This window comes from Sceloporus occidentalis, unplaced genomic scaffold, assembly GCF_023333645.1.
Source record: "Sceloporus occidentalis isolate IW3139 unplaced genomic scaffold, rSceOcc1.0.p SCAF_1, whole genome shotgun sequence".
Taxonomy (NCBI): Eukaryota; Metazoa; Chordata; class Lepidosauria; order Squamata; family Phrynosomatidae; genus Sceloporus; species Sceloporus occidentalis.
This window is the reverse complement of record NW_028316981.1, coordinates 163128869-163150441: the sequence shown is the minus strand read 5'-3', so window position 1 is coordinate 163150441 and position 21573 is coordinate 163128869. Positions and strand designations below refer to the sequence as shown.

General features: G+C 41.2%; 1 protein-coding gene across 1 annotated transcript; it reads right to left on the bottom strand.

Annotated features, from left to right (window-relative positions):
* Positions 1-362: 362 nt before the first annotated feature.
* Positions 363-12079, bottom strand: LOC149322604 (keratin, type II cytoskeletal 7-like). Its single transcript, XM_089529438.1, has 9 exons — positions 11333-12079; positions 9497-9708; positions 8462-8522; positions 7182-7277; positions 5603-5767; positions 4884-5009; positions 1409-1629; positions 956-984; positions 363-850 (listed from the first exon to the last, which is right to left on the bottom strand). Exons 1-9 carry the CDS (start codon positions 12077-12079, stop codon positions 363-365), a joined length of 2145 nt encoding a protein of 714 aa, XP_089385564.1.
* Between the last annotated feature and the right edge of the window lie 9494 nt (positions 12080-21573).

Sequence of the window (21573 nt, the reverse complement as noted above, 5' to 3'; positions counted from 1 at the left end):
ATAGCAAATAGCAAAAATTTTTCCCCTGAATATTTCCAGTAACAGTTTCTCTGGCAAGCTGCCATCCCTCCCCTACTCTCAAATGCCATGGAATGATATAAGATCCAGAGCACTGCAGAAAGCAACAGTATTTTCTTTCTTTTTTGCTGTTGCCTCTTCACCAGCAGCAAAGAAGAAAAAAATGGGGAAAAGAGAAGAAACCCATGACAATTTCTTTTTCTCCTAAAGATAAACTGCAGATTTTTTTTACCCCTGAAAAAATTACCAAAATTGTTCTCCAGAAAGAAAGAAAGAAAGAAAGAAAGAAAGAAAGTTATCCAAAGACAGAGAGAAGAACTTTGAGATGCCATTTACACATTGCTCTAGTAAAGCTCAGTGGTGTATCCCTCTCCTGCACCACTAGTTGTGCCATGCGTGGTGTAGCTGCTGCTTACAACAAAGTTCCCTGTACTACAAATCCCACCAGTTGATGACAGGTGTGGCCTGCATGGGCTGCAACCCTCACTCCTTCTACTGGACCCTCTGCTCCTAGAACTACAGCCTCCACCTCCAATACTTTCTATTTTCACTGGGACACAATCTCTCGGTTCACCACATGGCACCACAGTGCTGGTGCTGCATTTACCAAAGCCAGAGCTCATTGTGCATCGAGTGAGGTTCCCTCCGCTCCTGGAGCTGTATCCAGTTTTGCATCCAAGATGTCCACTTCTAGAGCTGAATCTTGCATTGTTGCCGAGGTGTCTTCTTCTACCACCATGCCCTCCAGTTCCAGGGCTGCTGATGTGTCTCCTTCTAAATCCAGCTCCACCAAAGTGACCTCCACCAGACAGGTTGGAGGCACCTGTCACAGCTATAGCAAGAGAGAAGATGTTGCTTATTACTCACACACATGCACACTTCTAGGACTTTAGGAATTGACATTTTTTTTCATAGGGTCCTTCTAAAAGTTACTTACATATGTTCACAGGTGTAGAATTACATATCCTGTGGAGGAAAGAGAAGATATACTTGTTAAAAAAATCCATGTGTCCCAGAAAGCTAAAAGGAAATGGTATAACAATTCTGAAATAGGCAATATTTCTTTTTCTTTTTTTTTTTAAAAAAAAGGGGGGATCAATTGTACTAGTATCAATGAAAGAGTACTGATGTATTTAAAAGCCAGTCTTGTATATAAACTTGCACAGTTCATATTTTATATCTTCATTGGCCACATTCCAGAATTCATAATTAGTTAAAATATAGCTATAATTTTTAGGATAATTTATACAGTACTACTTCCTGAATTCCAAATACCAGCTAATGAATTCAGCATTTCCTGATTACACTAATCATCAGCATTCCAAATACAACATTATGTGGCATTCCATCAAAGAAATTAGCAATGTCTGGGCAGATATTTTCGACCCACCTGCTTTCTTCTCCTTCCAGAAGTGACTTGTACATTGCAATCTCAATATCCAAAGCTATCTTGACATTCAGCAATTCTTGGTAGTCCCTCAGCAAGCAAGTCAATTCATCCTTAGTTGTCTGCAAGGCCTTCTCCACCTCAGCCAGTTTTTCCTTGGCATCCTTCAGGGTGCAGTCACCCTGCTGCTCTTTGTCAGCAAGAGCAACCTGCAGTGCTTCCACCTTGAAAGGACACATAGTTTAAAAGGTTAGCCATTCTGTGGGAATTTTGCTTAATCTAATTAAATCATTAGTAACACCTTAAGAAGAGATGCAGCCAGGTGTTGCTTTCCTGGGACACTTGTACAGCCTTCATATCCAGGTATGTTGAACTACCATTTGGCCATATTGGTGGAAAGGTATGAGAGTTGTAATTCAATCCATGTTGAGAAAAGCTGTTGTAGAAATCAGATAAGATAAGTGGGGTGGCATGTGGTTCTTCTCAACTAGTATTTGTGATGTTAGGTGCATAACCACAGAGGCAACTAGGTGGTACTGAACAAGGAAGCTTCAACATGTGATGGTGGTGATCCTAATTCTTTTCTAGTCTGGTATTAAAGGCAGCTTACAAAAGTTAAAACAGCTACAACTGAAGCAATTTTATAATCATGGGCCTGTTACAGACTGCCCAAATAAAGCTGCTTTGGGTCTCTTTGGAGGTATGCTGCTTAAATGATGCATGCATCCTAAGAATCCGGAAGCTGCACCAAAGCTGCACTCTAGTGCTTAGGAATGGAGTGTGGCTTTGGCGTGACCTCCGGACTCTTAGGACCGATGTATCATGTAAATAGCATACCTCCAAAGAGACCCGAAGCAGCTTTATTTTGGCAGTCTGTAACAGGCCATGGAAATGCTTAAAATAGGGCTTAAACACCCTAAAGGCACTAAATCCAATCTAATCTTGGGAGCTAAGCAGGGTCAGCCCTGGTCAATACTTGGATGAGAAACTACCAATGAATGCCAGCTGAAATAGGCTATATTCCAGAAGAAGGAACTGGCAAAATCCCTCTAAGTCTTCCTTGCCTAAGAAAACCCTGTGAAATTCACAGGGTCACCATCGGCCAACAGGAGACTTGAAGCCATGCAGACACACACACATGCATGTTAAAAACAGAATACAACTATCAACAAAATTTAAAACAAATAAGTTAAAAGAACAACAAATGCAAACAACATAGCCCTTGAAAAACCTTTTCCCCTTGAGAAGAAGAGTGCTGAAACAAACAGGTCTTCAGATGCCTATAGAAGGATAGCAGAGAGTAAACATTTGATATAAATATTATCCTACTATAGACTCCGTGCTCTCTGTTCATAAAGTACACTGTGAATGAGCCAGTGCCAGAGAGGTCTTTCAGACTCTGTAATATAAAGCAGTGCTAGTCAATGTACTGGCCCCTAGGCCATTGGCTGCTAGACCCTGGCAAGCTTTTAAGGAAGAAAGAAACAATGATAGCCAATGGGGACAATCATGATGCCATTCTTTGATAGACAGAGGACGAAAATGGCCAGTTCCTCATATCCGATAACTTGGGATACATCAATATCTAGATTTTCCATATCACAAAGTTTGCTACAGACTAATCCTTAACTAGAATAATAGTGTAATAATAATAACTTTATTACGGCCATTTGGCCAGCACAATTACAAAATTCCAGTTTAAAACACAACAGATTAGAGAATATAAACAAATTACAGTCTATAAAAAGTAAGGATAAAAAGCAATGATAGGACAGCATGATCAGGCAAACACACAACAATGAGTAGGCTGCCATCACCTCGCAAACAACTCTATCATATTATGTAAAAGAGGACCACATTCATGACATATTGGTTCAAAATTCACAAACATATCCCCTATCCAAGCAAGAGTTAAACTACAAAGTGCCATTAATCAGATGCAATTGATTACTAATTTACAAATTTTACCGTTAAATCAAGCCCTCTGTACAGATTTTGAGATTATATTATAACATATTACATCTGTTTAACAAACTGTTTACGATTTGCAATGGCAGCTGCAAAGAATTGTGCAACTGCTTGCGTTATATCTTCCTTCTGATCTGCTAGTAGAAAATTTGTATAAAATTTCTCTTGTCTGCCTGGAAACTGCAGCACAATTGGTGTTATATATAAAGCACGTATTTCTGTATACAAAGAACAGCCAAAGAGTACATGATTAATATTTTCGATTTCCTCTGAGTCACAAGGACAGTATCTGTGTTCGTAAGGGATCTTTTTAAATCTGCCCTCCAGGACTGCTGAGGGTAAGATGTTAAACCTTGCTGACATGAAAGCTCTTCTAAATTTCGGGACATTCAAATTCTCAAAATATTTCGCACATTTGCCAGGTCTACTGGATTCCCTAACAGGATGTAAAGTTAGTTGGCTGAATAATAGTGTTCAAACTGTAACTGAAGTCTTTCCACTGTGCATAAGAAAAAGAACTGTGACTAAAATACAGTTGTGAGTTGCAATGAAATGCAGTATAACAAAAAAATATGTTATTTTAATAGGAACAACAGAAGAAAATCCAAGAAATGTCTTGTAAATCTATTTCTCGCTATGATTGATCTTTGAGGCCTTGTCTTTTAACATGATCAAAGTATCTATAAAGAATGTAGATTTCTACAGAATTAATGCTTTGATATTTCTCACCAAGACTAGAGGGATGATTTGGTTCCATGTTGTCCTTCCTGTACTTCCTATGTCCTCTGCGCTACATGCAAGATTCATATATTGTCCTCCTGTCCTGGCAGCAGGGACTGATGGCTTACACTTTACTGGAGTTGTGAATCCATATTGGGCTTTAGTCTGAACTTTGAAAGAGCTATCCAAGGTTGTGAACCCTATCCCAAATAGGTTCAGCAACCTGGATAGTTCCTTCATAGTCTAGGTGAAGATCCATAGCAGATTCACTGTCCCACTGACATAGCATCCATCTTATCCTCCACCCTGATGATGCTCCTGCACACAGAAAACTGTATTTGAGCAATGGTGCACAGAGAGCATAGGCTGGATCCTGGATTTTGCCCCAACTTTCTTAAATGTGTACCTCATACTTTAAAACTGAAAATCAGTTTTACAAATTAACAAATTCATTTTAAATTAGTTTTTTGTGGCCATGTTCTAGAAGAGTTTATCCCTGACGTTTCACCAGCATATATATACAGCTCTCTTCTAGGCCTGCATTCTCTGAAGATGCCAGCCACAGATGCTGGCAAAACGTCAGGAATAAACTCTTTTAGAACATGGCCACATAGCCTGAAAAATCCACAATAACTATGGATGCTGGCCATGAAAGCCTTTGACTTCTCATTTTAAGTTGTTTCTTTTTATACTGAATGATGAACTAATCCCTAAATATTTGGACAAAACCATAACTATACACTATTTCTTCTTATTCTCCCTCTCTTCATCTCCAGCCACACCAGCTCACCTGTTTTTTGGCATTTTCCATGTCAGCCTTCAATCGCTGGATAAGGCGGGTCAGTTCTTGAATTTCATGGCGGCTGCTACTCAGGTTGTTGCAATAATCCCCCCAGGTACTCTGCAGCTCTTTGTACTAAAATGTGGGAAAGACAGATGATGAGTTTATTTTCGCAACTAATCTAACTATAGAATTAGATAGAAAGTAGATTTAGCTCAGGACTGGACAACTGCAAGAAGTCTGGGAGCTCATTTTGTGCTGGGAATGCTGTGTGTGTGTGTGTGTGTGTGTGTGTGTGTGTGTGTGTGTGTGTGTTAAGCAGCTTGGAGGAGAAGAGAGATGCAATGTACTGAAAAAGTGAACTGTTATTCCTAGAGATTTCTGGAAGAAGCAATCCACCCTTTAGGGGCCAAATCTCCCTTTGCGGGCCAAATCCAGGAGTCTCTAGAAATAATAGTTCATTTTTACATGAAAGAGGACAATGTCATATGTCAGATTGAGCTCATTGAAGGAAAGACAGGAGATAAATATAAGTGATGAATTATAATCCCAAATGAATTGCCAGCCTCAGGATTCTTTCATTCTGAGTCTGTGTCTTTTGCACCTGGTTTTTGGCTGGTGGATCAAGTAGAAAAGCACTGAATCCATCAAGCCTAAAGCCTGCCCACCAGTGATGCAATTTCAGTGGTAACCAATACCACTCACAGGTAATCATTTGGGGAATTTACCTTAGTTTCATACAGGGCATTGACTTCATCCTTGCTCCTCTGGGCAATCTCTTCATACTGGCACTTCACAGATTCAATGATGCCCTCCATGTCCAGGTCTCGACTGTTGTCCATAGACACAACAACACTGGTGTCAGATGGTGTTGTCTGTAGGCTTTCCAGTTCCTGCCAATACATTGTTTCAAAAGATTTTTAACCATTTGGGATGGGGAAGCATGCCATCTTGACTTTTGCCTCGGGCAGTCTCTGGATAGCAATGACTTTTGTCAATAACAACAGCCAGTAGGAATCCATGGGTAGAGATCTCAGATCTAAGGACCTGGACTCTCTTATTAGGGAGACGTGGTGGCTCAGTAGTTAAATGCCTGTGCTGCAGCCACTCACTCACAAACCACAAGGTTGTGTGTTCAATACTAGCCAGGGGCTCCAGGTTGACTCATCCTGGCATACTTCCATATGTTGGGGGCAAGTAGCTTACACTTTGGAAACTCCTTAGTACACCAGTAAGTGGTATAGAAATGTGCTTGCTTTTACTATTGCTAAGTTCTTAAGATGTGTGAGAGAATTTTAGTGTAAGGATACTGCCTTGAAAACTATAGTACATGTTTAATTTGCTAGGCTTAATGACATAACCAGAGGATGACCTTTGTAACCTCACCAGGGCCCATCTCTTGTGACATAACAAGGGCCCATCTCCAAGGTTTTTACCACATGCAGCTAAAAAGCAGAATTTTAACAGGATCAAAGGGTATTTGGCCGGTACTTATCAGGTGACAATGTGTTGTTCCTGCTACCACCCTGTTACGATAATGCACCTTTTAGCTGATGGGCAAAACACATCAGTGACCTCTAAATGTCACTACAGTGTGCCCGTGTCAGACTCAGGTGCAATATACACAGCTTTCATCTTACACTGAAAGTCACGTCACAAACAATAATGTCATGGAATGTGAACAGTTTCATAGTGACTGACTGTTCTTTTCATGAACTGTCAATCACAAGTCTTAGCAATTCATTTCTAATTCTGGATCAGGAGAATTTCACCAGCATCTCTCCTGAGTAGCCAAGCATCTTTAGTTATCAATAACAGCCCTTTTTCCACTGGACCCCTAGAATTTACAAAAAGGGAGGGAGAAAAGGAAATATTGGATCACTTTGCACTCATCTCTGGGGAAGGCAGAGACATCAAGACTCACATCAAATCTGCTTTGTCTAAATCAGGCAGTATCTTCCCTTACCTGGGTCCCTTTGAGTGAGATGTAAGGGTTCCCCCACTCTCATCATTTCATGTTGGGTTGTGGGAAAAGGGAGGGGCATCTTTTGTGACTTTCCCCCTTTCTCAGTGTTTGGTGCAAAGCATGGCAGAAAGAAATTCATGGGAGTAACACAACCATTTCAGAACAAAAAGAGAAAGCAAGAACAAGCCACAACCTAAATCCAAATGTTAATCTTAAGTACAGCAAACCCAAGAAATTAACAGAAATTACATTATTGTTGATTTACTTGGCCTACTCTAGTTAGGACCAGCAATAGAATTTAGTCCCACATGTGTTGGTCAGGGGTGGGGATGCTTGCTTACCGCATCGTAGACACATCTGAGGAACTCTAATTCCTGTCTTAGGGCTTCCTCTTTCACCTCCAGCTCCACCTTGCCAGTATAGGCACAATCCACATCCTGAAAGACATGACATAGTCAATGTTGTTGGCATCAATTATAAATAAACCGTTTGAAGAAAAAGAAAGAAATTATGTACAAGAAGATCTTCACATGTTCAGTCAAGACTTAGGTGCAGTGAACAATAAAATCCAAATCTTCCCCTTTGTACTCACAATATTAAAGCACTTAAGACTTCAGTCCCAAATACTAAATGGGGTAATTATGCATTTCCAGTAGTTGTTGGCCTACAACTCCCATCAGCCCTAGCTAGTATAAACACTGGTGAGAAATGTTGGAAGTTGTGGTCTAACAACATTGAGAAGGCTGTGTGATTCCTTATCCTGTGGTATACAACTGCCCTCTTCAGAAGAACTATATTTAAGCAGACATGCATAAGAGTCCACAGAAACTGTAGATGTCCCAACTGGAGGTAGAAGATAGGAGGGGTACAATCAAACATAGAGATCCATTTCATTAGCTTACTGTCTTTCAGGAATTATATACCACCAGATTATCCAACAAAATATGTGACTGGTAATGGTGGGTATTTTTCTCTCATTTCAAGTAGCTCTTGCTATACTTTCTGACTGTAAGCTCCATTGAAATATGTGCTGTGACTCACTGCAATGTTCTCTAGCTTTCACAAGAAGCACCACATTGCTTTTACATTTGATAGACATCTGAATGAGATCTGTGTTTATATAGATTTAGGAAATGCAATTAAAAATATATAGAAAAAACTGCAATGTAAGAATGACCTACAATATGTATGGTGTAAATGCATGTCCCACTTTATTAGAAAATATTTAAAGTGGCTTACATCATTATAAGACAGGAGTAAGAAATGTATGACCCTCCAAATATTGTTAGATTGCAACTCCCATTAGCCCCAGCTAGCATAGACAATGTTGAGGAATGAAAAGAGTTGGAGTTCAGCAACATCTGGAAGACCACTTTTTTAAAAAAACCTCATTGTGCTGTGAACATCAAGGGCCTTTCTTTTGATTGCATGGGAACATAAATAAAAACCAATGGGTAAGACTGAATTTCTATCTGGTTCAGCATTGTTTCCCCACACATGGCCAACTGGATGCTCCTAGGAAGCCCATTACCAAATGTAGGACTTTGATGTCTATTCTACATCTAATCCTTTAGTCATTTTCATTGCCCATTTATGTCATTAACAGTCAAAGATTACTGACCTTTTTCAGCACCACAAATTCATTTTCTGCACTCAGACGTCGATTGATTTCTCCTTCATACCTTGCAGTAGAAAAAATTGAGATACTAAAAACTCTGAGAGCGTGACATGCCCTGCTTAACATTAACAATATAGGAAAGTCCCAAGGAATCACTGTCTATTAGAACAATGGACTCTAGCACAAGTGTTTGTAAGGCAGGAAGAGGGCTTGACTAGGCTAGCAAAACATGATCTAGCAAAACTGGACCACCAAGGCTCCTATTCGAACCTCCCTAGGCATTGCCAGCCAGAAGTGTAAAATGACCAAGCACTAAAAAAATATTGAGACAACTGTTGTCATTGAGCTATCTCAGAAATAATAAAAGCTGTCTGCAACCTACGCTAGGCACACTTACTTTGGTATAACTCCCCTAATCCCATGGATGGCACTTTTAAGTCCATATTGTGCTTATACATGCCTTCATAATTAATTATGTATGAATGACAGCAGATGGGGAAATTACTTTGCCCTCCTCTTGTGTCTACCTGCAAGCAGATAAAATTAACAACAACCAGCCTACCAATGTTGAGACACACCCTGGTATTTTAAAATCAGTTCCAGGGTTCCTGGGTAGAGCACTGCACTAGTACTGGGGAATTTTAGGTATCAAGACCTTGTATGGCCATAGAGCATATAATGGAGGAAGACTTGTGTCAGTCAGTATTTCTGATATGCTGTTGCTGGTGAGTTCTGTATATGAATGTGCCTTCAAGTCACCTGTCAATGCATGGTGACCGGATGAATTTTCCTAGGCAAGGAATCCTCAGAGGTGGTTTTGCCAGTTCCTGCCTCTGAAATATATCCTGCAGCACCAGGTATTTGTTGGCCGTCTCCCATGATCTCACCCAAGTACTAACCAGATCTGACCCTGCTTAGCTTCCAAAATAGGAGAGGATCTGGTGCCTTTAAGGTATTTCGACCAGCGTGGGGAGTATTACCCCCGCCTGAAGTCAGGATTGTGCATGTAATTTTATTTCCTATTGCTGTGTATTGTACCTGCATTTGTAATCTTCAACTACATCCTGGAATTTGACTTGTTCCAGTTTGAGTTGCTCCCGTTCATTCAACAAAATCTCCAGCTGCTTCTTCAGGGTTGCAATATATTTCTGAAACAGATGTTCAATGCTTTTCCTCTCCTGGGGTTCCTGTTGTTGCAGACAGCCCCATTTGGTTTCCAGAAGTTTATTCTGCTGTTCCAAGTGTCTCACCTGTAATTGTAGTGGGTGTCAAGATTATACTATGTCAGTACAAACTGCAAATAAAGACCTTGAGTCCTGCCTGTTAATGAGAATGGGGAATCTTTTTTTTTCCCCCTTTGGAAAATAGATGGGAATTACCTGGAAAATAAAGCATCAAACACAATTCAAAGTTTAATCATGCTATCACATTTTCCTTCAGGGTCAGAGACCAATTCTCTGGTGATTTTTACTGTCTTTTAAATGATAAATTGTAGAACTAAAACAAAACTGGTCTGCAAAAAAATAAGAAAGCAAGATTTACAGCACAGTCCTAGGCATATTTATTTTGCAGTGAACCTCCCCAGTGTTGTTTAATTCCTAGAGAAGGGAGAATAGTAGCTATATTCACTGCTACATTAGCCAGCTATAAGCCTCAGTTTACTGGATACAAATAAAGTGGTGTTTACTGGAGAGAGTGTAGAATGGAATCTGTGCAATCTTGCAACAGTGAATCAAAACATATATATCTTCCTCCCCCTTCACCATAGGCCAGTGCAACACCAAAAAATCACAAGGTAGAGAGTGGAAAAAAAGGGCACAGGAGCAAGGCACCAGTTTGCTCCACTGAAAAACTTGGAGTGATTTGTTTGCACTTCTGCATCCTGAATATCTTGCTTCAGAGTGGCTTGAAAAGTAAAGAGCCCAAAACACTGTAGACCATCAGAAAATACTAGAGGCTGTACCATACCCTGCAAGAGCCAACCCAGCAATTTTTTGTCCTCTGAATTCCTGGAGGTGCAGTTGCTCATTCTGTCTCTATACTATAATGGTGTGTTAGGCACTGCTGCAGGCCATATCATTCCTCTTCCCCACTCCATTTTCTACAGTCTTTATTATACTTTCCTTGATGTTTCCCAGGGATGTAGCCAAGGGGGGGGGGGATCTTGGGGTCCGGACCCCCCCCCCCTTCCATTAGAAAAATGAATGGTGTGTGCTGCTGTGCCGCTGCACCCAAGCCCCATTATAATGGTGGCACTTAGTCTGGACCCCCCCCCCCTTCCTAAAATCCTGGCTACGTCTCTGTGTTTCCATGATTGTTGGAGCCAAACTGAAGCACTGTGCGGTGGATATGACATCTCAAAATTGTGCCCATAAGGCTTTTATCGATGGATCTGTACACAAGCCAATGGATTTATACTTTTTACCAATGCCGTAGCAAGCACACATGTAAATAAAGGCCACATGCCTCTGGTGTATTCCTGTAAGGACATTTTCCCACCAGATATTGACTTTGATAAGTTACTGTATAAGGACCATTTTCTGCAGAGCTCTTTTAATACTTGAAAAACTGCCCATCCTGCAATTTTGTTAACATGCAATTGCTTAAATTAAATTGACTGATCAACAACAAATGGTGTTTAACTGGTTGATGGAGTAAGATTTTAGTAAGACAAGCAAAAGATCAACAAAACAAGATGTTTCAAAAAGATGGGGAAATGTAATCACAGTGGCAGAATATGGTTTATTTTGTTCCATTTCCCCACTCAAGCCCAGCTGAAAATATAATTGCAGGCTCTTTGATCAGTATGATGTTTTTATTTTGTCTATTTACAAAAGACTCTTTAAAATGAAATTTGTAGATGACGATCCTCACCTTATCAATGAAGCAGGCAAACTTGTCATTGAGAGTTTTAATTTGCTCTCGTTCTTCCTCTTTCACACGGGAAATTTCTGGATCCACTTTGATACAGAGGGGTCTCAAGAGGTTTGCATTGATTCTCACTGCATGGATCCCCCTTCCATCACCAAAGCGGCTCATGGGATCATAGCCCAAACTACCACAAGTAAAACTACCACAACTAAGGCCTCGCTTGCCATAGACACCACCACCAAGACTTCGGCTACTGAAGCCTGTTTTCCCATACCTTTTGCTACAGCCACCACCAAGGCTCCGGCTGCTGAAGCCACTACTTCTATAGCCACCACCGTAACCTGTGTCGTAGCCTTCAAGGCTGTGGCTGCTGAATCCTCCACCTGGGCTATAAACCCCTACACTGTGACTACTAAAGCTCCCATGCCTTGCAACACCAGCACCATAACCTATGGGCCCAGGTCCATAGCCTAAGGGCCCAGCACCATAGCCCAAGCTACTAAAATCCCTGAAGCCTGCACTGTATCCACCAGAACTTCCTCCATATCCTCCAAGGCTTCCTCCTGAAAGTCTCCTGCTACGGCCAATGTTGTAGTGGCTGATGTTGCTGTAACCACCACATCTCCCTGCTCCAGTGTAGCAGATAGAAGACAAACTGTTGGCTCCCCTATATCCACGGCTGATGGCTGAAGCAGATGTGACACACTGCCTTCCATTAAGAGATCCCGAGCTGCAGCATGGTTGGGTCATGGTGTTGTGTGGAGAGACGAGACCAAGGTTGCTGAAGCAAAGCTGAGCTGCAGATATCCCAAAAAGGAGGGCAGGCAGGCAGAGAGTGGAACCCCTTTCATGTGTCCATCAGAGGTTACTCTTTATATACCTCTGAAGGTCTGGGCTTGGCTGCAAGATAATGATAATTTGGAAGTCATAAATGTTAAACATGTTTGGTTTTTCCCTCCCCCTTCCCCAAACATGCAGACAAAAATGCATCAAAGAGAGCTAGCCTTATGTCAATGAAGTAATCTAAATTTTTAAAAAGTCACTTGGCTTGCAAGCATTCTCAATGTTGTGTTGCTTAATTGAACCTGTTTTCCATGGAGCAATTATAGGCTTGAGCTAAAATGGTTCCTGAGAGGTCCTTTGCATTTTGCCTTTCCTGGGTTTCATCGTTTCATCAGCTTGTCCCTTCCTTCATAACACGCAGGACAGAATATTTTGCAGACTGGACTTCTAGGCTTTTGTGACTCAAGAGAGGCAAGTTACCCCATTCTAACAGTGGCCCAGTGCCATGAAAGGAGCAAACAATCAGAAAATGATGCAAACCAGTGCTACCGAAAGTGGTAGTTTGTGGACTAGCATCTGTCCATAAGTCATCAGCTGTTTGTCCTGTGATATGGGACCAATACAATACCAGTTCCTGGCACTCTCTCTCTCTGTGTGTGTGTGTGTGTGAGAACAAGAGGAGTTGTCACTCTGCCACATCACATAATTTGAGAAGTGCTAATATAAATAAATCTAAGGAAAATTTCAGGTCAAAATTTCCAAGCAAGGGTGACATGTGTTAGCTTCACTTTCTCCCACACAAAATTTATTTAAAACTCAAGTTCTGTCCACCTTTCACCTGAAGTTTGCAAATTCTTGAAAAGTCTTCAAAAACAAATGTAACCAGCATTCTGATCTCTTTACACTGGTAAAATTCAGTAAATGCAGTTGTTCACAGTATGGAGATGGACATGTTGCACTTGCCTTCAGCTTGCCTTAAAGGTGTTAAAGATGAGGAACCCAGAAGGAGGAGGAGGAGGAGGAGGAGGAGGAGGAGGAGGAGGAGGAGGCAACAGAATTCGATCATAAATGTGGTTGAATACACAGGATTTCAAACCAAAACTTTTAAGAGTTAAGTTCTGAAAGGCCCTGGGCCAAGATGGGCAAATAAGCCACATTTGATCTTTTAAAATCTCAAATTCTTGTGAACCTGAAGGAATTGGCAAGATTTGGGGAAATTCTAGAGCAAATTCTGGAGCAAAAATTCTCACTCGTCCCTATTTCCAAATGGTTCTTGTGGTTCTTGTCACACAAAGAGAGAGCAGGCAATGACCTAAATCAAGGGTAGAACACATGTGGCCCTCCCAAGGTTGCCAAGCTGGACAATGGACAGGACTCCTGTTTGTTGTTGTTGTTGTTGTGTGCCTCAGAGTCATTTTTGACTTATAGCAAGTTTAAAGCAAACCTATCATCGAGTTTTCTTGGCAAGTTTCTTCAAAGGAGGTTTGCCATCCTTTTAGGCTGAGAGTGTGTGACTTGCAAAAGGTCACCCAGTGAGTGGAATTTCCATGGAATTTGAAGCCTGGTCTCCAGAGTCACAGCCCAGTGCTTAAACCACTAGATTACGCTGGCTCTCAATCCTTTAGTGCTGTATAGTACTTTTATTTACTTGCCTGTTTAAATACTTATACATCAGCTCCCAGTCCCTGTTATAGGAACAAAGCTGGGCCCTTCTCTGCCCCCCACTCTCCACTGGCCAATAAATTTCCATGTTTGGGGGTGGGTGGGATTGTAGCAGCCAACTGGTGGGTTTTGGGGAGTGAGGGAGGAGACATCATGTAGTTCCACTATGTCTTCCTTCTCCAGAATCGGGTAACTAACAGATATTGTTGGGCTGCAGTTCTCAGGAGTCTAGACAACTTATAGATTTATAGTTTTATAGCCTTCTCTTCCAAAGAGTGTTGGTGCCTTACAAAACTATATAGTAAATCCCAGGATTCTGTAGGATGGAGCCACAGCAGTTAAACTGGTACCAAACTGCATTATTTCTACAGTGTAGATGCACCCACTGTCGGCTTTGGCTTGCACAAGGTTTAATCAATGTCTTTGGAGAGGCTTGGTGATTTGTTATTTGGAGAGGGTTGGATTGTGATAAAAGCCACCAGCTTTGGGAATTGTTCCTCAAACTCTTCTTCTTCCCTGGTTGCTGCTTTCACAGTTCACATCCTGATCTGGAGCCACCAAGTCTGATGACTGTGGGTCAACACCAGGAAGATCTCTTCCTGTCCCACCTTCTTCCGACCAACTCCCTTTCATTTCAGAGGTATGTATCAGTTGGGGATAATGAGAGCAGCTTTTGCTTAGCACTGTGTCTGGGGAATCTTAAACAAGACTCATTTGCTTTGTTAATCTTCTGCTAATTTTACTGGGTTGTGTGAAGAATGTCAGGTGCACAACATCTGGAGGGAGGATCCATCCTCCTCCTCTCAGATGTGGTTTGCTCCATATGCCTTCTATAATCTTACAACACCTTGCGGCTACTAATGTTTTCCACCTCTCATTGCAAAAGCAAAACATGTAAGTGGGGGAGGAAAAAATACACATGAAATACCCAGGTGGAGAAGACTCCTATGGTAATGCATAAAGGCGTCCCTTATTCCTATATAAGGGTGGCACTCACACAGGCCTCCAGGCATTGTTGAACTGCCATTCCCAACAGCCCTAACTAACAGAACCAGAAGTGAAGAGTGTTGGGATGGCCTCTAGAATGGAGCACTCAAAGAATATTTCTTCCAAAGTTTTGGACAATTATTTCTTCCAGAGTTTTGGACAATTAATTTTGAGATCTACAACTTCATACCTTCCAACTTTTCACTGATGAAAACTGTCACACATGTAGCCAAGCAAGATCAGAATGTGGCCAAGATGGAAAAAAGTTACTAATGAGGGAGAACAAACAAGCTAGGAGAAGCTTCAGCAGTTTGCTTTTGCCAGAGCCTACTGGGAAGGGGCAAGATTCAACCCCCTCCTCTCCTAAAGAAGGCAGATATGTTAATAGCTAGCATGTCAGTTTGCTACTTGTAACAGCATTGTTACAAATTTCAGTAGTAGTAAGTACTACTGTTGGAGATTTTTCCTCCTTGAGTCCTGATACTTTTGTTAGACTTTTCTAATATGCAGTCTAACAATCCTCACTTCTGGATTGTCCCCACACAAGAACCATAACCTCTTCTAATGGAGCAGAGCCAAGTCTTCCATTGTTTTTTGGGGAACGTTGTTACCAGCACAGGAATCCCTTGCACTGGACTTTCTAAACATATGAGGAAGGGACAGTGACTACCAAAGTTACATTCACTTCTTTCACTTTCTTAGCCAGAAGCAGCACCACTGCTTTGATTTAATTGACTCAGCTGGAGATGGAATTGACTTGGTTCTACTACTTGCACAGGTAACCAGACCTTGATCTTGTCTCCACAGGCCAGGATCTCCTGGGGACAGCCTGGAGTATCCTGGCCCCAGATCTGCCCTAACTTCCCCCTGTTATGTGGCCCTCCATTACAATAATCCAGAACCCTTCATTGTGACACTGGGCAGCTGTTCACATGCATCCCACTGAGCCACCCAATGCATCCACCACTGCTGCAGGTCACTTTGCTCTGCTGCAGGTCATTTTGCATTTTGAAATACCTTTGCTGGGTGGAAAAAATTCCTATGGTAATGTGCAAATGTGTCTCTTTGGGTGCCATGCTCTGACCTCACGGTGAATGACTGGTGGCAGACACACCAGGTGGCTCAGATGACATGTTTTAAACAGCCACCCCTCATCACAACAGAGGGCTCTGGATCTTCCTAAAAGATATGGAGTGAAAAGTAAGTTTTTAAAATTCATTATTGAGGGAGGGGTACAGCCGGTTCTGGTGATGAATGTGGTGGACATCATCTGGTTTGTTCACATCAAATCTGGTGTTTGAGCCCTATATCTTCAGAATCCCCACTCAGAGGACAAGGGGTGGCTAGTTTATTTGGCCCATGCAGACAGGGCCCTTGAGAAACATATCCACCTGCACCAAATTCATCTCTTCCTCTAACACCATAACCATCAACCCTGTCAGAGCCAATATTTACACTGCAACCATAACTTGCTCTTCCAGATCTAACCTATATCCTCAACCAGTGTCCTCATCAGCATCATTTCTGCTTCTTCCAAAGCTGTGCGCTACCCCATCTGAAACTGCTGTGCTGTGCACTCTGCTTATGCAGAACTGCCAGTGCCTGTGGAACCAAAGTGTTTATTTCCTGAGTTGTGTCTGGTGACTATGATCATTTCCATAGTCTTGTGGCTGAATTCATACATCCCTTCCAGTCTCTGCAACAGGAGTGCCTCTAGTACAGTACAAATTTGATCCAGATTCAGTTTTTCCTTTAATAATCAATCTCCCACTCACAAACTGATATCCTCAGTAGAATTATACATGCTTCATCCAGGATTGTTCTCCTCTCAGAACAGCATCTTTCACTCTCACAAGATTCTGTTCTACGTTCTCCACCTCCAAAACAGCAATCGAAGCCAAGCCCTCTGCTTCCAAAACTATGCATATTTCTTCCATCCTCGCGAGCACATTAATTAGCTGCATATTGGTGTAGGCATGTGTGTGTTTTAAATAATTCTTTGTTTCTTGATTTGCAATAAGGAACAAGAAGCTGATTGTATATAACTGGGAAATATCATCTTTCTCCTGCCTCCATCTAGCATAATCAGTATTGGTAAGAGTCAGTAACAAAGTTAATTTTGGTGTTGCTATCATCAGGAATGTAAATTTAGAAGCCAATGTCTTCTCTCCTTTTTATTTATTTATTTATTTATTTATTTAGCAACTGTGTAGTATTAAATTGCAATTTCTATCAGAATCTGTTATACCAGAAACTCAGTTGTTGCTCTGGAGAACTCTCTGAGGTCATTGACATAGAAAACTAAAATGTAGCCACCACCTTTCCTACTACCATCTGATGGAGATCTGCTTATAGAGTCAGATATAACGTAATATATACTTACTTCTTCCAGATTTATTCTTAAGTCTAAAATTATGCCTTATAAGTGTTTGAAGCCCACCTTCTGAATAGCAAATGTTTTGCTGCCATATCACTCATTTTCAGAGCTGAATCCATCTTTAGTTGAAATAGATTCAACTATTCTAATTCCATATCTTCTACTCTACAACTCAGTGTGTCACCAACTTATGCTCTCATAGCACAATGTGGGATCTTGAACTCTTTTTCTCAGATGTCCATCTACTTAGGAAAAGTCATTTAATTTTACCATAAGCACATTTCTGGTATGTTTCTTCCATCCACTCATTGTGCAAAGAGCAAGCAAAAATCCTAAAGGGCTTCCACCTGCAGATCAAATAGTATTTGGAAATCACATTATCTTGCTGCCACCAGGCATTAGAAGATAATAATTAACTTAATTAATTTCCAAATGGCTTAATCTTTGATGACATTTGCCTTGGTGACAAGCTCTTCACTTTGAGTCCTGTTTATCTGCATGTACTGAAAGATTATAAGAAGATATATTTTCTAATGGGATATCAACTGATTTGTGGTTTGCTGTTAACTGCCCTCAAGTCGACACCGATTCATGGCCACCATGGTGACGAGACATCTCCAAGTTCTGTATCCTCCACTGCTCTGCTTAGGTCCTGCAAATCCAGGCCTGTGACTTCTCTGACTGAGTCTATCCATCTGCACCTTCCTCTCTTTCTACTATCCATCCTAGCATTATTACCTTTTCCAATGAGTCATGCCTTCTCATCATGTGGCCAAAGTATGACTGCCTCAATTTGATCATCATTAATTTTGAATTTTATTGTATTTTTAATATAGTTTTACTGTTGTAACCCGCCCGGATTCCTTGTGATTGGGCAGGCTATAAACAAATAAATTATTATTATTATTATTGTTATTATTATTATCGTCATCATCATCATCATCATCATCATCATCATCGTGGCTTCCAAGGAGATTGCAGGCTTGATTTGTTCAAGGACCTATTTGTTTGTCTTTTTGGCTGTCCATGGTATCCTCAGCACTCTTCTCCAGTATCTCATCTCAAATGAGTTGATCTTCTTCTTATCCACTTTCTTGACTGTCCAGCTTTCACATTCATACATGGAGATGGGGAATACAGTGGCTTGGATGATTCTAACTTGAGTGTTCATTTGTATGTCTTTACTCTTTAGGACAGTGGTTCCCAACCTTCCTAATGCCGCGACCCTTTAATACAGTTCCTCATGTTGTGGTGACCCAAACCCATGAAATTATTTTCATTGCTACTTCATAACTATAATTAAATAGGTGTTTTCGACCCTCATGAAAGGGTCATTTGACCCCCAAAGGGGTCCCGACCGACAGGTTGGGAACCACTGCTTTAGGATCTTGTCTAGTTCTTTCGTGACTCGCTTTCCTATTCTATGATTTGTTGACTGCAATCTCCATTCTGATCCATGTTTGATCCTAAGGATGAAAGCTCTAACTATTTTGATTTCCTCATTATCTAGGTTGAATTTATGTATTTCTTCTGTGGTCATTATTTTTGTTTTCGTTATGTTCAGCATTAACCCTGCCTTTAAACTTTCATCTTTGACCTTCCTTAGTAATTGTTCCAAATCTGTGATGTTTTGTTCTAGTAGTACGGTGGCTAATAATATCATCAATTAAAAAGAAGCATTGGTATCCAAAGAGGCTGAAATGCGTATTCCATGGAAATAAATCACTGTGTGTGGTATAGTGGTTTGAGTGTTGGATTACAACTCTAGAGAACAGGGTTTCATTCCCAGTTTAGCTATGAAACCCACTGAGTAAACTTGGGAAAGTCACCCTCTTTTAATCTCAGCGGGAGGTAAAAGCAAACCCCCTCTGAATAAATATTTCCAATAAACCCCTGCTGTGATATGTTTGACTTAAGGACACCATAAGTCAGAAACAACTTGAAGGCACACAGGAGCAGCATATTACAAACCAATAAAAGCTGTATAAAATGTATAAATGTGCTATTTAATTTCCTTCTCATAGAGTCCTGGTGGCACAGTGGTTAAATGCCTGTACTGCAGTTACTCTCTCACAAACCTCAAGGTTGTGAGTTCAATACTAGCAAAAGGGCTCAAGCTCGACTCGGGCTTGCATCCTTCTGAGGAGGTTGCTAAAATGAGTACCCAGATTGTTGGGGGCAATTAGCTTACACTTTGTAAACTACTTAGGGAGTGCTTAAGTGCACTGATAAGTGGTATAGAAATGTACTTGCTATTGCTATTGCTATTCTCAAGAGATCTCTGGGAAATGTGCAGTGAGGGGCTTTTCCAATTGCTAACTGAGAGTTCTTGCAGCTCCTCACCAAAATTACTGTTCTCTAGGGGAGATGTAATGCCCAGATTGATCTAAAACCCACACAGGCTTGTTGTCTGAACAGTCCCTTTGAGATTACATTTATGCTGATGGTCAGTTCTGAGGGAGAATAGTCAGTCTCCTATTTTTCCTCAAAACAGTTATTGTGGGAAGACCTGCTGGATAAGATTCATCAACTGAGTACACTGAGTTTAAAATAACAATAAAGACCACTACCTTCTGGCAAGCCTACCCAGATGATTTTTAAAGCAACCATCTTGAATTATGTACTGGTTGTTTTTAGTATGTATTGGTCTGGAGTGAGAGACAAGTAAAGAAGGAGGAGGAGGAAGAGAAAGAGGAGGAGGAGAAACAGCTTTGTTTCTACCTCCTGCGACAGCAAAAATGGATCACTCCCCCCTTTTCACAGTCTCAAGGTAGAAACCTGTTGGTTCCTGTGACAATGACGACCCTCTCACTAACTGAAGTGGCTTTATTACGTGTTTGTTGTTATCTGTAAAATTACTTCAGGCCACTCCATGTTGAACATGAAGAAAAACAAATAACTTTATTTACATTCAGAACATATGACTGTATCTCTCTTAGTGGCTGGTTCTCAAGCTTGTTGTTACATTACATGAGTTACTTTTGCTTTTACACATGTACTGTGTTTACATTCCCTCACTGACTTAGTTCTCACAGAACATATTCCCTTAATGACACTGGACTTCTTTCATCCTTTAAAAGGTCCTTTCACGGAATTGGGAGTCTGAATCCCATCCAGCTGAACCCCTATTCCTAACTGCACCTCCTGGCAGTTTTTTAAAACACCCTCCTGCTTCTGCAGGCTTGACGCACTCTCCTCAGCTTTCTCTCACTCTTCCTTTTATATCCGCTCCTCAGGCAGGCCTCCACCTTCTCAGCCTGTCCCTAATTGGATACTCTGGACTTTCTATGTTGCCAGTGCTTCTCCCCAGTTCCTTACACCAGAGGATGTCCCACATCGGCATACATCCCCTTTCAACTGAGGTTGCTGCTATCTGTAGTTTGGTGTGGCACCAGAGCTCTCTGACAGGGAAGGCTAACTATCTCACCAAACTACAAATCTAAGAATTCCATAGCACTGAGCCATGTGAAACTGGATTATTTCTGCACGGTGGCAGCAGCCTGAAGCAGTGGGGAATGGCAGCAAAAACCATACTTCTTAGGAGATTAAGCTGCCCTGCCAGCTCCACAGCAGCTCAGGAGACATCAGAGTAGCCTTATCTCCTGACAGGGATGGCTTTTCTGCTGATATCCTCCCTGTTGTTGCAGCACTCACAGTGTCTTTTCCTCGGCTGCTAGATCTTGGGCCAATTCACACTACAGAATTATAGCTTTATTATTCCACTTGGTCTGCCATTGTTCCATCCTGTGGGACCCTGTATCCTATAGTTTCTCTTATGCAGAATGATAAGAGTCCCTCCTCCAACTGCCAATCCCAGGATTAGATAGGATGGAACCATGGCAGTTAAAGTGGAATTATAGTGCTATAAGTCTGTAGTGTGAATGGGCCCCTATTCCCTTTCTGCCTTTTCCTCCTCTATTAGTGTAGTGGCCATTAGGATATTGGTCTCTGGAAGACTCTTCTTAACAAGAGATGATTTCATCAGCCATATTGGAGCTATTTGTTCCCATTACTTTATAAATATCTAGCTGTGACTGAAGGACAAAACACACAAATACATAAGGATGACGTTTCTACACAAAGCCGTTTTTTTATTATTTCTAAAGACAGGAGAAATGTTAGAACACTCACAAAATTGAATGGAAACTATACAAAGGCCTGGTCAATTTTATATCCCCCAGCATAGCAAAGTGAGAGAAGGGTGGGAGAATGACTACAATCTACAAACAGATGCAGAATGAGTAAATTAAGTAAGAAGCTAACACAATAGATGTAGCAAAGGCAGAGGCTCATTGGTTTTGAATATAGCACACAGGTAAGAGTTGCTGATGACTAAAATTACATCCAATTTATTGCAAGTATCATACCCATTGCTTTACAAATGGAAGATAGCAGATATAGATAATTTGCCCCCATGGCAAATCCCTTAGAAGTT

Bases quoted from the DNA above. Each gene is read 5' to 3' on its own strand.
- LOC149322604 (XM_089529438.1), bottom strand. From the start codon at position 12,079: ATGACCCAACCATGCTGCAGCTCGGGATCTCTTAATGGAAGGCAGTGT. The intron at 1,630-4,883 runs GTGAGCTGGTGT...TGTCCTTTCAAG, and splicing joins TGGAAAATGCCAAAAAACAG to GTGGAAGCACTGCAGGTTGC. The intron at 985-1,408 runs GTGGGTCGAAAA...TTTCCTCCACAG, and splicing joins CTGGAAGGAGAAGAAAGCAG to GATATGTAATTCTACACCTG.